At 39.3% G+C, this 13,643-nt stretch overlaps 1 protein-coding gene across 3 annotated transcripts in view; it reads left to right on the top strand.

The window, feature by feature from the left end:
- Positions 1-13,643, top strand: part of PLPP1 (phospholipid phosphatase 1) — a 124,836-nt gene that overhangs the window by 13,769 nt on the left and 97,424 nt on the right. Inside the window, exons 2-3 of one of the 3 annotated variants that reach the window (XM_034773808.1) lie at positions 4,014-4,100; positions 6,122-6,276. The exons of 1 other annotated variant lie outside the window; for it this stretch is intronic. In XM_034773808.1, the coding sequence (XP_034629699.1) occupies positions 4,043-4,100; positions 6,122-6,276 (213 nt within the window). In that variant the 5' untranslated portion in view covers positions 4,014-4,042. The remainder of the gene's footprint in view (positions 1-4,013; positions 4,101-6,121; positions 6,277-13,643) is intronic. One more of the 3 variants, XM_034773806.1, reaches the window with a different exon arrangement.

Raw genomic sequence — 13,643 nt, 5'->3', positions numbered from 1 at the left:
TTGCCCCAGCTCTGATCCCTCTCCTGCACCCCAAATCTCTGAGCCCCAGCCCGGAGTCCCCTTCTGTACCCCACCCTGGAGCCCACCAAGTATTACTCCGGTTGACTTCTCATAGTCCGGTTCCCAATTCCCAAGTTTTCTTAACTTAAAATATTTCATTAGGTCCCTACAAAGTTTTCAGTTTTGAAGTTAAAATAAACTCTGTTCTATTTTCCTCTTAAATTTGTAGGGGCTATGCCATCTTTGGCTGCATCCAATTTCTTTTTCCTGTTAGACAAGAGGAGTAAGAGTTTCAGGAACATACTTATGTGCTTAACTTTATGTTGTGGTGCTGTGAGTAGTTCCAGTGCATATGCATAACTTTATTTTTGTGAATAAAACAAATACACATGAGTATATCACTGCAGCCCAGACTATGAAACTTGTGTGCCTAAAACTACTTTTGTTTCAGGTTCAGTTAAACAAAAGTGTGTTGTGTCCAAAACATTCCCCTACAATGTTTTCAAACCAAATACTATAGCATGACTAGTATGTGAGAACCAAGAAGTGAAATCAGTGGTGGCTAAGACTGAGAAGAGCTACAATAGTTTTCTGACTACTCAAATTGAGGAAGGGGAGAAAGAAGGGTAAGTAACAGAATAATTAGAAGTAAACTAGACTCTTAACATAGCCAATTTTAATATTGGCAACATGAATAAGGAAATTAGACTTAAAATCTGAGATTTTAAGTTCTTGATGATGCCTTTTTAAAGAAACAAGTGTCACCAAACTAAAAGAGCAACTTGTGATTTTGTTTTAAAATAAAGTGAGGAAAACTTTTTTTCTTATCATGAATTGTGACTGTTCTTAGAACAGTACAGTAATGCCTTTATCCTTTACCCCCAGTTCAGGGTCCATTACGTAACTGCTACTACAGTAATAATCACTTTGGCTTATCTGGTATAAATTATGTTGAACAAAGTTAATGCCTGTATTTAACTTTATATTCTGTCATAACCTCTATAAAATAAGGAAGAACAATAAATTAACAGAAGGTATGTAATGCTGTGGCTGCAATAAGAGAGTTGCAGCCTATTCCTTTTGTTTTAGATTGGTAGTATAAGACACTCCTGTTGCACAGCCAGGAAACTTGAAGATGGCAGCTGTACATGGAGTAAAGACTTTTTTCCAAGAAACTTCTAATTCTCATGTAGCCCAAGGGGCTACATATGACTGAAATATGGAGTGTGTGTGACCTCATTGTCAGTGCCAGTGTAGTGTGGGCAGCATGCATCTGACCTAGGGTTGCCAAGTTTGGTTGGACATTTTTCTGGAGGTTTCATCACGTGAGCTTCAATTCAAGATTAATCTTTAATTCCTGGAGACTCCCAGACAATCCTGGAGAGTTGGCAACCCTAATCTGAGCCCACTATGATTGGGATGCCTTAGTGGGCCTTATTAATAATTGGTTAACACTTCTTTTTTTTCTGAATGAACATTATTAGCCTATTGACTGTTTTTTCTGGCTGGAGGGAAACAGAGATTGGATAAAAAGAAGAACAGGAGTACTTGTGGCACCTTAGAGACTAACAAATTTATTAGAGCATAAGCTTTCGTGGACTACAGCCCACTTCTTTGGATGCATATAGAATGGAACATATATTGAGGAGATATATATACACACATACAGAGAGCATAAACAGGTGGGAGTTGTCTTACCAACTCTGAGAGGCCAATTACTTCAAAAGTTTTTTTTTCTCTTGATAATCAAGCTAGCCCAGTATAGACAGTTAAGAAGTGTGAGAATACTTACAAGGGGAGATAGATTCAATGTTTGTAATGGCTCAGCCATTCCCAGTCCTTATTCAAACCGGAGTTGATTGTGTCTAGTTTGCATATCAATTCTAGCTCAGCAGTCTCTCGTTGGAGTCTGTTTTTGAAGTTTTTCTGTTGTAATATAGCCACCCGCAGGTCTGTCACTGAATGGCCAGACAGGTTAAAGTGTTCTCCCACTGGTTTTTGAGTATTTTGATTCCTGATGTCAGATTTGTGTCCATTAATTCTTTTGCGTAGAGACTGTCCGGTTTGGCCAATGTACATGGCAGAGGGGCATTGCTGGCACATGATGGCATATATCACATTGGTAGATGTGCAGGTGAACGAGCCCCTGATGGTATGGCTGATGTGATTAGGTCCTATGATGATGTCACTTGAATAGATATGTGGATAGAGTTGGCATCGGGGTTTGTTACAAGGATAGGTTCCTGGGTTAGTGGTTTTGTTCAGTGATGTGTGGTTGCTGGTGAGTATTTGCTTTAGGTTGGGGGGTTGTCTGTAAGCGAGGACAGGTCTGTCTCCCAAGATCTGTGAGAGTAAAGGATAAACTGGTGTACTCTTCAAGACAGGAACTATTTGCCTCTGCAGGGCACAGGTGTGTGCAGTACTTAGTTTACTCTTGGTGCTGCTGGAATACAAATAATAAATCATTATATAAAGAGCAAGAGGAGGAGAAAAGACAGTCTTTTCCTGTAGCAGCAGGAGGCTTATTTTAACAGATGCCATCTTACTGGGTGTATGCTCCACTGTCTTTTGTGATCTAAAATTTTCTAAAGATAGAACTGGGTATTTGATAAACAGCTTAGTTATTAAAGTTGACCTCTGTTGGAATTAGGGTGCTCTGTGATTTGGACTAGACTTGAGGGGGCTTGAAATAGCTGGAGATGGGGCAAGGGATGAACAAAAACTGGCTGATTTGCCTCCCATTCCAGTTCTTCAAAGCCAGACTTGATGCTCCTTTCTCAGCATCTCCCATAGAAGGAGACCTGACACTTTGCATTTCTATTAAGGAAGCTCTCTATTTGCCTGGATATAACTAATAAATAGGCTTGGCTGATATCAATTTTTAAAATTTACATGGATATTATCCATGTTGGTTCTTATGCATTTTTTTATTTTATCATTTATTTTGGAAATCTTTAGTTGTTCAAAATTTAGGACAATGTGGGGGTCAGACAATTATTTAATGACAGATGTTGAGATTCAAGAAATTAAAGCTTTATAATCATTAAAACCAACGTTGTCAATATCACATGCCAAAATAAATATAATATCCAGAAATCAAACTCTAAGTTCTCAAGCAGCATTTTTCTTACTCTGCCCATCTATAAATTTTTCTTATCAATGGAAATATATGTGCATCTGGTGTGGTGTGGTGAAATTGACGCTCACTGGCACAGATAAAAATCGAATCCTTCCAAATCTAATCTACTTGTAAACACTTGCTGTGATCGGAAGTCTGTGCATACCATTTTGTAATTCTGGTAGATGAGGGTCTCTACAAGGATACAGAAAGGAAGGGGGCTCATCTCTGAAAGTTGAAGGTGTCTGGAAGAGAACTACCACACACTGAGAACTCTAGATCAAAACTTTGAAACTGGAGTGGTCTTGAGGATGAAAGGGATGAGTGACTAACAGGCAACTTAATATGGGGAACACCAATTATGTTTGTATATTGATAAGGTGACTAGTGGATTATTGAATAGAATGTTAGCTGCTTTGGAATCTGGAAAAAATGAGTTCAGTGAGAGCTGTTCTAATTATATAAATTTCACAATGCAGAGATACTAGAGAAAGTTGAAAAATTAGTTGGTAGAAACAAATAGAAACTAAAAAAATTAAGAAGTTTTGGTAGATACTTTAAACTATATTTATACAGATATCTATGTATATTCTGACCACAAACAATCTTAATGAATGAATCCAGGAAGATGTGGGCTTTCAAAAACAAAGACTCTCTGAAGTGTTGTGAAAGTCAAATGAACTGGAATTTGGGGTCTGTTGCATGAATGCACAAACATTGATGTCAAGGTTGTACTCCTCTCCCACCACACTGACTTTTCTTTCCCTATTTCAGGTTGCAAAAGCCTGAGTATCACTACCTTTCTATGGCATTTGTCTGATTATTCCTCTGCTCCTACTTATTAACCTGTGCCTTAGAGTTGTCTTTTACCCTGTTTCTTCTCCTTCAAAATCAGGTCCTTTTCTGTGAAGCTTGTTGGTGATAATGGGCACATGCCTCTTTGACTTTATTCAAGGCACTATACTCTTCAATATTTTGAATTGTAAGTTCTTTAGGGCTAAGATTTTGAACCCATTCTAAGTTAGAGTATTTTACTTACTGGCATGTGTTGAAATTCTTTTTACTGCTATATAAACAAAAATATGGAAGCCTGGACTCCTTAGATTAGGAAGGAGTTCTGAGTCCCTCTGTTCTTTTAAAGTCTTGTGTAAAGGCTTTTGAAGGAAATGCACTGCTTAACTTGAGAAGGAGAGATGTCATTCAGAGATGAATAAATGAGGCGGTGCTTTGGATCTGACATAGGTTTAGGCTAGGATATGGGGTGAATCAGGCTTATACTTAAAAGTCTGAAGGTGCTGAACTCTGGTGAGCTGCCTTCACAAGGTTTGAGTCTTTTATGTACTAAAATTTGGGCCCCAGATGGTTTTGGCTGTGACACGAAACCAAAACTGCAGGCCTGGTTTGGATTTGGACCTTTGAGATTCTTCCCCCACACTTACTCCAAAATTTGTAGGGATTTGGATTCCAGGGTGTAGCTTTTGCTCACCTCCATCTTCGGTCTCTGCATTTTTCAGTTCGATCTTTAGGAGTGCAGAGCTCTTGACTGGATTACTTGAAACTTTACAAATTTGATTTTCTTCCACCCTCTTCAATTAATAAGTTAGGAATTAAGGAATGGACACAGTTTAAGAAAAAACAACTTGATATGAATCTTTAATAGGAATTAATATCTCTACAAATTTGTGTCCGTTAGCATAGCCAACGTTCAGTAGCCCCTACTGGAGTAAAAACAACAAGGAGTCCTTGTGGCACCTTAGAGACTAACAAATTTATTTGGGTATAAGTTTTCGTGGGCTAGAACCTACTTCATCAGATCATGAAATGGACTCTAGCACACGAAAGTTTATGCCCAAATAAATTTGTTAGTCTCAAGGTGCCACAGGACTCCCCATTGTTTTTGCTGATACCTGTACACTCTGAAACCTACTGGAGTAGTTCGTTATCACTGAATTCAAATGGCTCTCTAGCCAGTAGAGGCATGTCCTTTGTTCTTTAGAGGAACTGAGTCTTTCTGTTCTGCTTTATGTAAAAGTTGTATCCAGACTTGTAGAACTGCAGTGAAATGGGGAATGTTACAGTAGAAATCCATTTTTGTAAACAAGCTCACTGTTAAGCCAGCCCTGAAAGTCCCGATGGTAAGGGGATTAATGTAAATGTTCTCTTCACGTAAAAAGATTATAAAGATTTGGTTATTTGGCTCACAGCTACCTTTTTAGAAATGATATATTAAATCGATGAGATTACTACTGGAAGAGTTCTAAATATAAAGGGCCATATCCTATTCACTTTATGCATGTCCTATTTAAAGCCTACAATAATTATATAAAATGAGGCAAGCAAGCTTTTTGTCACAATGTTTAAAAAATAATTTATAAATTAGCTTATTCCATTCAAGATGTCCAGTTTCCTGACGGTGTCTTTGAAATTCCTCTCCTCTTCCCATTTCAGAACTGTTTTTTCCCATCATGAGACTTGGTTCTGTCTTATTTTTTCCTTCTCCAAAAAAAAGTTTGAAAGGTTCTCCTTCCTTTGGCTTCAGAACTCGAATTTTTAATGAGATATTTAAACAGTTCTACACACTGTTAATTCAATGAAAGGTCAATGTCATTTTAAAAAAGAATAATGGGGCCATATTCTGCCCTCCAGTATTCTTGTTAACTAAAATTGGAGTTGAGTGGCACATCAGTTTCAAAGGCTAGTACTTGGCTCAGTACCTGGCAATGTTTTCATCAATTAAAAAAAACAAGACTTTGAACTCCTTTACCTCCCTCCAATTTCTGCGATTGTTGGCAGGTGACATTATGTATTGTTCCTAACTAAGAGGCAGCCTTTTCATTGGCTATAGCAAGGGTTGGGCAAGTGTGTGCATTGCATGGTATTTAATATTCTGCACTGACTCAAGGGAAACTTAAGTTTTGCATGTTGTTCTGAAGCTTTCTCCATGCCTGATAAAGTGAATTTTAATTTAACCATCTGTGTCTTTTTTTTCCCTTCCCCCAACAGCTGGCTTACCCCTGGGTGTTCTAAACTTGGCCAAAATAAAGCCATATCAGAGAGGCTTTTTCTGTAATGATGACAGCATCAAGTATCCATTCCATGACAGTACCGTCACGTCCACTGTCCTATATGCAGTGGGGTTCACCCTGCCCATTTTCTCTGTAAGTAGCTGAATTTCTAGCCATCTGTGTGCGGCGGGGCGGGGGAAAAGACTTAAGAGGTTCCAATAGGTCATCGTTGTGATACTGATTTGGATCTAGAGGGAGGATAAATATACCGGAGAAATAAAATATTTATATAGCCTTATTTTTGTTGATAGCTATGGTAACTAAAATAACTTCCAGATTTCACTTCAGCTTAGTGATTCCACTACCTTTTCTTGAAGTCATCGAAACCTGTAGGTGGCCAATAACTGATTGTTACTAGTCAGAAATAAACTGAAGTTTGGCTTATGTATGTTAATGTAAAGTTTTGTATTTTGCAGTGCTTCTGGAAATTCTCTTTCTACATCTGTTCTGAACAGACTGCAATGCCAGTTGTAAATAATTGAAATGCTATATGTCTCTTGTTAGAGAAACCTCAGTTTGTGAGGGGCTCTGCTTATATTGCATATTGTCTGCAGAGGTGAACTTTTTTTTATAGGCCAAAAGATACACGTGGTGAATTCTTGGATCCTTCAGAGTCTGAAGGCCGTGAGACTTGGATGCTTAGAAGCAGCTTGCAGAAAAGGGGCTGGGTGCTGTGATACCACACAAGTTAACAAGGAACAATTTGACTCTGAACTGTGTTTTTAACTGGATTTAATCTTGGCCCTAGCCAAGACTGTGTGCAAGACAGCTTGCCCAAAACTTGCCTAGTTCAGATTAGACTTTGGCTTGGAAATGTTTGGTGCTGACCAAATCGTGTTAGAAACATCTTGGTCTCTACTAGTCTTTTAATCATGTAGCAACTTGCTAAGACTCCAGGTGCTAAATTATTAGTCAGTGTGAAGTATCTTCTGAAGAATTTCAGGGATGGAGGTAACCATTTACTTTAAATGTCAGAAACATAAATCCATGCAACCCGTGTATGTTTTGAATGCATACCAGATACTGTTTATGCATGATCACTCTTTTACCAGCACTGTATTGCGTATTGTACACAGTTAGAAAGCTAGACCTTATGACTGAAAATAAATAGACAAAAATGCCATAAAAATGGTTAAACAAAAGCTCTACAAATGTTTCAGGGAGGGAACTAACTAACATAAATCTCCAAAACCAGCAAATTAATATATTGGTTTTTGTGTCTTAAAATATGAAATTTGGAATTCATAGAGTAAACTGAAATTTTCATCTCCGTAATCAAGGTGAAACTTCATACATTTATATACTTTCATCATGCCTTTTTTGCAAAGAAAAGTGTAACATATTTCAGGACTCTCACAAAGATGCAGGCTTTATCAAGTCTTTATCAAGGAAGCCAACTGCAAACTGGCCAATAAATATTAAGTTTTTTAGGCACAGATGTGAAATCATCCATTGGCATGGGCACAAGTGAACATGGTAATTACATATCTGTCTAATTTTAGACATGCAAATTAGATGTATTTGCACATTTTTCAAGTGCAATGAAGGATAGCATCAGAAAAATGTAAACTATACACAATAATATAAAACATCTCCGTATCTTTTAGACTTCAACTTAAAATAAACAACAACAAAAACTAAAAATGGTCTCTCCATCCCAAGCTTATTTAGGCATAAACTTTTTTGCCTTTCAGATAGGGAGGAGTCACGTTTGAGCCTCCTGTGACAGCTAGGTTATATAGGACTTTTTATAACTTTTAATTAAGGAGATATATACATATATAACCCACGCATGTACTGCTTTTTAGATTGAGTGCCTGAAATACCGTTAACTGCAAATATTTTATTGTTGACTTATTACAAACCTGCTTCCTGAAACCAATACTCTGATCAACTTCAGAGGACTTTGTGCAAGCTCCATAATTCTTGGCTTTCTGTGCTCTTTTGTTTTTTCTTTACTTCAAGGGTATATGACATTACTATGTTAATACTCCAGATCTCGGATAAGGCAAACAGAAAGACTGACATCTTCTACACAAATAATTTAACTAGCATAAGAAATTGTGCCCAAATACAATACTATTGTGGCTTTTTTTTTTTTTTTTTTGGACAACTCAAATGAAGAGATCCTCAAGATTTTTTTTCAGTAAAAGCATGGACTTAAAGCCAGAACTTCAGAAACTGATTGAGAGCATACACTATGTTCCTTTGTAGGATATGCAAGAGAACCTTTCTGAACACGCCTTACCTACTTCATATCAGATTAAGGTCACTAAATCTGTTTAGTTTTCCAACTGAGTCACTGGATTTATTTGTTTTGTGAAGTCAACCGATTGATTCTTCTGTATAATTAGTTTGGCACTTTATAGAATGACACTGAGGTGGATAATTAGTCCACACACCCTGAGGTGCAACCAAGTGGCCTTAGAAAAAAGATGACCGCTTTACTATCTGAAAGTTTTGTGCTAATATATGATGATGCATTCAGATTGCAGGCAAAACTGATATATTGGCTGTCGTGTGTCATGCATCTAGGAATTGAGAATATAGGCTTTGCTTATAGGACGAGTACTGCTTTTTAAAGCAGAGACACGGTTGGGAGTTTCTGGTAAATAACCAACTCAACTTGAGCTCGTAGTGTGATTTGATGGCTGAGATCAAATCCGATCCTTGGATGTGTAGGTAGGGGGAATGTCGAGTAGAAGCAGGGAGGTGGTGATACTGCTATGTATGGCAGTGTTCTTCAGTTGCAAGCGTTACATTGGGCCTATTGGGCATCAGCTGTTCCCAACCTGCTCCCCTCTGGGGGCTCTGTTGTAAGAACAGCACCACTAACTGGCTCCAGCTCTGCTGTGGGGCTCCAGACAGCTCCAACCCATGTACTGCCCTACTGGTCCTGGCTGTAGCATCCCTGTACTGACCTGCTTTTGAGATGCCCACCCCAGCCTCTGCCCAGGCCAGCACCTGTCAGCTCAGAGGATGCCCTGCAGCCGGGGAGGGAAAGGGACCAGAGTTGCTGAGATTCCAAGCTGGACAGAAGAGAGAAGGGGACAGCAGGGAGTAGGATGGAACAGCTGATGCCCAGTGGGCTAAACGGAAGGCCCTCATGGGCAGCTCCAGCCCCTGTGGTCCTCTGCTAGGTGGCACCTTTTCCTCCCCAGCCACAGAGTATCCTGCAGGGGAAGGAGGGCACGGGGGCAGGTCAGCTTGGGGATGCTGCAGCCAAGATCGACAGCGACTGGAGCTGCCAGGACCCCAGCACTCAGCCAGAGCTGCTTGGCAAGGCCATCCTTGGTTGGAGCTGGAGCCAGGTATCAGGGCCAACCTTCCAGCAGGGTCCCCAGGTGCTGGGCAGGCACCTCATGGACATGAACTGAGCACAGACAGCAGGAGGCAGGGGTGGGATGGTTCTGAGGGGAGTCACACCTGCTTCTTTGGGTCTTTCCCAGTTTCCCTATTCTGCCCCTCTTCCTCCTATCTTTCCTCACTCAAGAAGTACTAAGGAGGCTCCTGCCTTCTGCAGCAGTCCTCCTCCCTCCTTCCACCCTCAGGACCATAAATCCTGATTACCTCAATGAGCATCAGGGAGACACTGCTCATTCGGCTAACCAGGGTTTTCGTTAGTTGAAATTTGGATAAACTGACTTTATATATACGTGGCATGATGGTGAAAGGAGGAGAAACAAACTGAAGTGCATCCCCAGCTGTGCACTTGATTGGATTAACAGTCTGCGTGCCATTCAAAAATCAGCCAGCATGACCTCTTTGGCATGCATGCCATAAATTCTCAATCCCTGCCAACTAGATGAAGAATTGACTTGGTTTCACTAGAGAGAACACACCTGAAGAGCCCTTTGGCCTGCCAGAATTTGGACATTGCCTTATCTGGCATCTCAGAAAATGCTGTTTAATGCCATTGGTCTATTGCATTAGTGAGATGGCTACTGTAGCCAGTTCTGGTACTACTTCAAAAAAGGATTTTGAGAAATTAGAAAGGGTTCAAAAAAGAGTTACTAGAATGACTTGAGGTCTAGAATACCTGTCTCTCAGCGAGAGACAGATATTTGTGTTTAATCTATTAATTTGCCCAAGATAGGATGAAGCGGTAGATAAGTGATGACTTGATTACTGCCTGTAAGCCTCTACATGCCTAATTTAGCAGACAAGGGCATAACATCCAATGGCTGGAACCTGAAGCTAGACAAACTTAGACTAGAAACAAGATGCAAAATTTTTAGTGAGGGTAATTTAACCACTGGAATAACTTACTAGGATATGGTGGATTGTATACAGAGTTACGTGTTGATGCAGGAATTGCTTGGTGAAGTCCCATATCAATGTTAGTTTAATCTGACTCCCTAGAATATCATCATGGTCCCTTCTGGCCTCAAAGTAAGTGTGTATGAAATTTTAGTTTGTACTGACATTGTTAGTGCTCTTTTATGTAGTCTGTTGTAAAACTAGGCAACTAGACAAGTTGATGTACCCTCTGGAAGACTTCTGCATACCTCCAGAGATGCATGTACTCCTGGCTGAGAATCACTGAGCTACAAGACCTTGAGGCCTAGGGCCATGCAAACAGGAGTAAGTCACTTCAGACAGCCAGTTCCAATAATCTGAGCAGCTCATGTCCATGAGGTGTGTGCTATCATGCATCTAAGTAAGAGGAGCCTTTGACACACCCATCCCTCATGTAAAGATTTATAGTTCTGCAAATGTCTGGCTCTATATATCTAATAAATGTCTCGATGTCTGTCAGTATTCTTGTAACTTCTAGTAATAGAACAAATACACAGTAAAACAGCATCGCTGATGGCTTTCAAAATCATTTTAAATATTGAAAGGTAACATTAATAACAGTTTCTTGTTTGTAAACAGTGGAAGTGTGAAGCATTTTTGAACAGTTAGTTCAAAAGTGACAACTCTTTATGGTGTGGTTGTTTGTTTTTTCTCTCCTTTTCATTTTTTTTTCTTCGTGGTGGTTTTTTTTTTTTTTCCTCTTCTCGTCTCCTTTGGATTTTGGCAGGTGGGTCTATTAAAGATCTTGTAGTCGTTTAAAATTCTCCTTTACTTTGAAGGCACATAGAATGACATGTTTAAAATATGTAAAGTTTGGGTGGTCGTGTAGCGTTTTGTCTGCTGCTTTTAAATTAAGACTTATTTGACTTGGCAAAACTGGTCTCTAAGTGGCATGTTGTCTGTCTAAAGGGCATCTACTACCTTTGTTCCTTTGCCAACTTTAACATGCTAGGTATGAAGCTTAATGATACATGTGGTAAGAGAGAACTTAATCAAAACACCTAAAGGAACTTTCTGAAAATAATACTCTGACTCAACTTTTTTTTTTTCCAGCGAACTGCTGTGGTGCATGCTTTGGAGGCCTCTTTGTCAAGATCTGTGGGGAGATGCCTTCCTAAGCAAAGGCTCGTTATTCTGTAATGTGGAACAGTAAAAGTATATTGCATTTCTGCAAAACCAATATAAAATAGAACAGGTTTTCACACATATAGTAACTACCTACTTTTTTTAATTGTAAAAATGATTAACTTTCAAATAAAATCTAGCTGTCACCCCACTACTTGGAAAAGACTTAATAGAGTGCTGTAGTGAAGCCTCTTACTATCTAAATTTTCATTACATTGCAGAACATGCCATTGCCACTGTACACACTTTGTCTCTCTCTCTATTTTTGTAACTAGTTTAAACATGTTATAAATATTTTTAATGCTGTATCCTTTATCTTTGTGAATGAACAAACTTGGCAATGTGCAGAAGGTCAAGTATTAGTTCAAATAGCAATATCCTATTAGGAACTTACAGAACACACACACCACCCTGTCCCACAGGAAAACTTTTGTAAAAGGGTAATGAGCTTTCGTATTTTACAGAACTTTTCCCCCCCCCCCACCACCCCTGTTCGCTATCTCCTGGGAAGCTTTCTGGGCAATACTAGTGAGTTTTATAACCTAACAATTTGATCGCACATCTCAAAACAATCATCAAATAGCCTCCATTACATTTCAGATAAGAATAGTTTATCAAAGTGTTTGAACTGTTGCACTTGTTAGCTGTTTTCTTAGAATGGGAAATCAGGCCTTTACTATGCTCTGCTTAATGCAAGTCAGATACTGTAATATATTTTCTTAAATGAATGTGACTCAATTGTTTTGATTAAAGGGTGAGGTTTGTAAATTGGTGATTAGAGTTTGTAAGAGGTAATTAAGCTTAGAGAAATAGTGGTGTTTAGGTGGGTTGGCTTTTTTAATGTGCTCTACAATTGGCAGTGGCTGGAGCAACAAGGATCGTTTGTAGTACTATATCTTGTAAATACCATGATTATACCTTCTGCTTGAAGGACAGGTATTATGGAGACGTATTATCTCCATAGTTAAGGTTGCAGCCTGCTTCCATTATAGATGTAATTGAGGAAGAGAACTTAAATACCATTCCATAGTTTACATTGGCATATCCATTGACTTGTATGGCAATGTGCCAAACTGATCAGCTCAGAGGTCCATCTAGTTAATTATATTGGCTCCAACAATGGCCAGTGCCAGATGAAGGTGTTTGGAAACCTTCTAGTGCACATATTAGGAAGAAGTTTGTGTAACTTGTTAGTTACTAGTTATGTTATGCCTCGAAGCTTGAGGATTAATACCAGTCTACACTGATGTTCTCGTCTGTATCTAGTTATCTGTTGGCCTCGTTACGTTGTGATAATTAATTCAGTAGCCTAATATATTATGTACTTAGTTTTTGTTTTTCTCAGACCATGTCTACACTACAAAATTGTCGACCTAACTTACAACTGCATACAACCACCACAGTTATTAAATTGCTTGTGTGTACACTTGGCTTCTTGTGTCAGCGGTGCATGTCCTCACTGGGAGTGCATGCATAGATTGTTGTCAGTGTGGGGCATTGTGGGAAGGCTCCTGAAAGGCAGTAACCATCGATGTATGCAATGCAATATCTACACAGATGCTGCATCAACCTAATGACATTGACTGACTGTGATGGTATGCTGCTTGGGGAAGTGTCTCTAAATCGGCATAGAGAGGCGCTTACTTCGGTGAGAGCCAAATTTAAGTGAATGAAGATACTTCCATAGATAGGTCGACATCAGCTGTCTTGCATTGACCTAACTGTTTAGTGTAGACTAGGCCTTAGTCTTTTAAATATTTCCTTTCTTTGACTGTCTTTCTATGTCCCTTTTGTTCTTTGTTCTATGGGAGAGGTAAACTAGCACTCCTATTTACTACTTTAAACATCAGTTACTTTATATAGTTGTCATAGTCCCCTTATTTGTTGCTTCTTCTTGCTAAACAGTCCTGGTTTTCAGACTCCCTTCGTATGACAGTTCACAGCCCCTTCCCCCCCCCCCCCCCGCCCCCCCCCTGCCTTATCTCTATATTAATTTGCATCACTGTAATTTTAAGACTAGCACAGTGACAATGTGT

The sequence above is a fragment of the Trachemys scripta genome, chromosome 6, assembly GCF_013100865.1.
Source record: "Trachemys scripta elegans isolate TJP31775 chromosome 6, CAS_Tse_1.0, whole genome shotgun sequence".
Lineage (NCBI taxonomy): Eukaryota > Metazoa > Chordata > Testudines > Emydidae > Trachemys > Trachemys scripta.
Note: the sequence above shows the minus strand (reverse complement) of the source record. Positions and strands in the feature narration are given on the sequence as shown.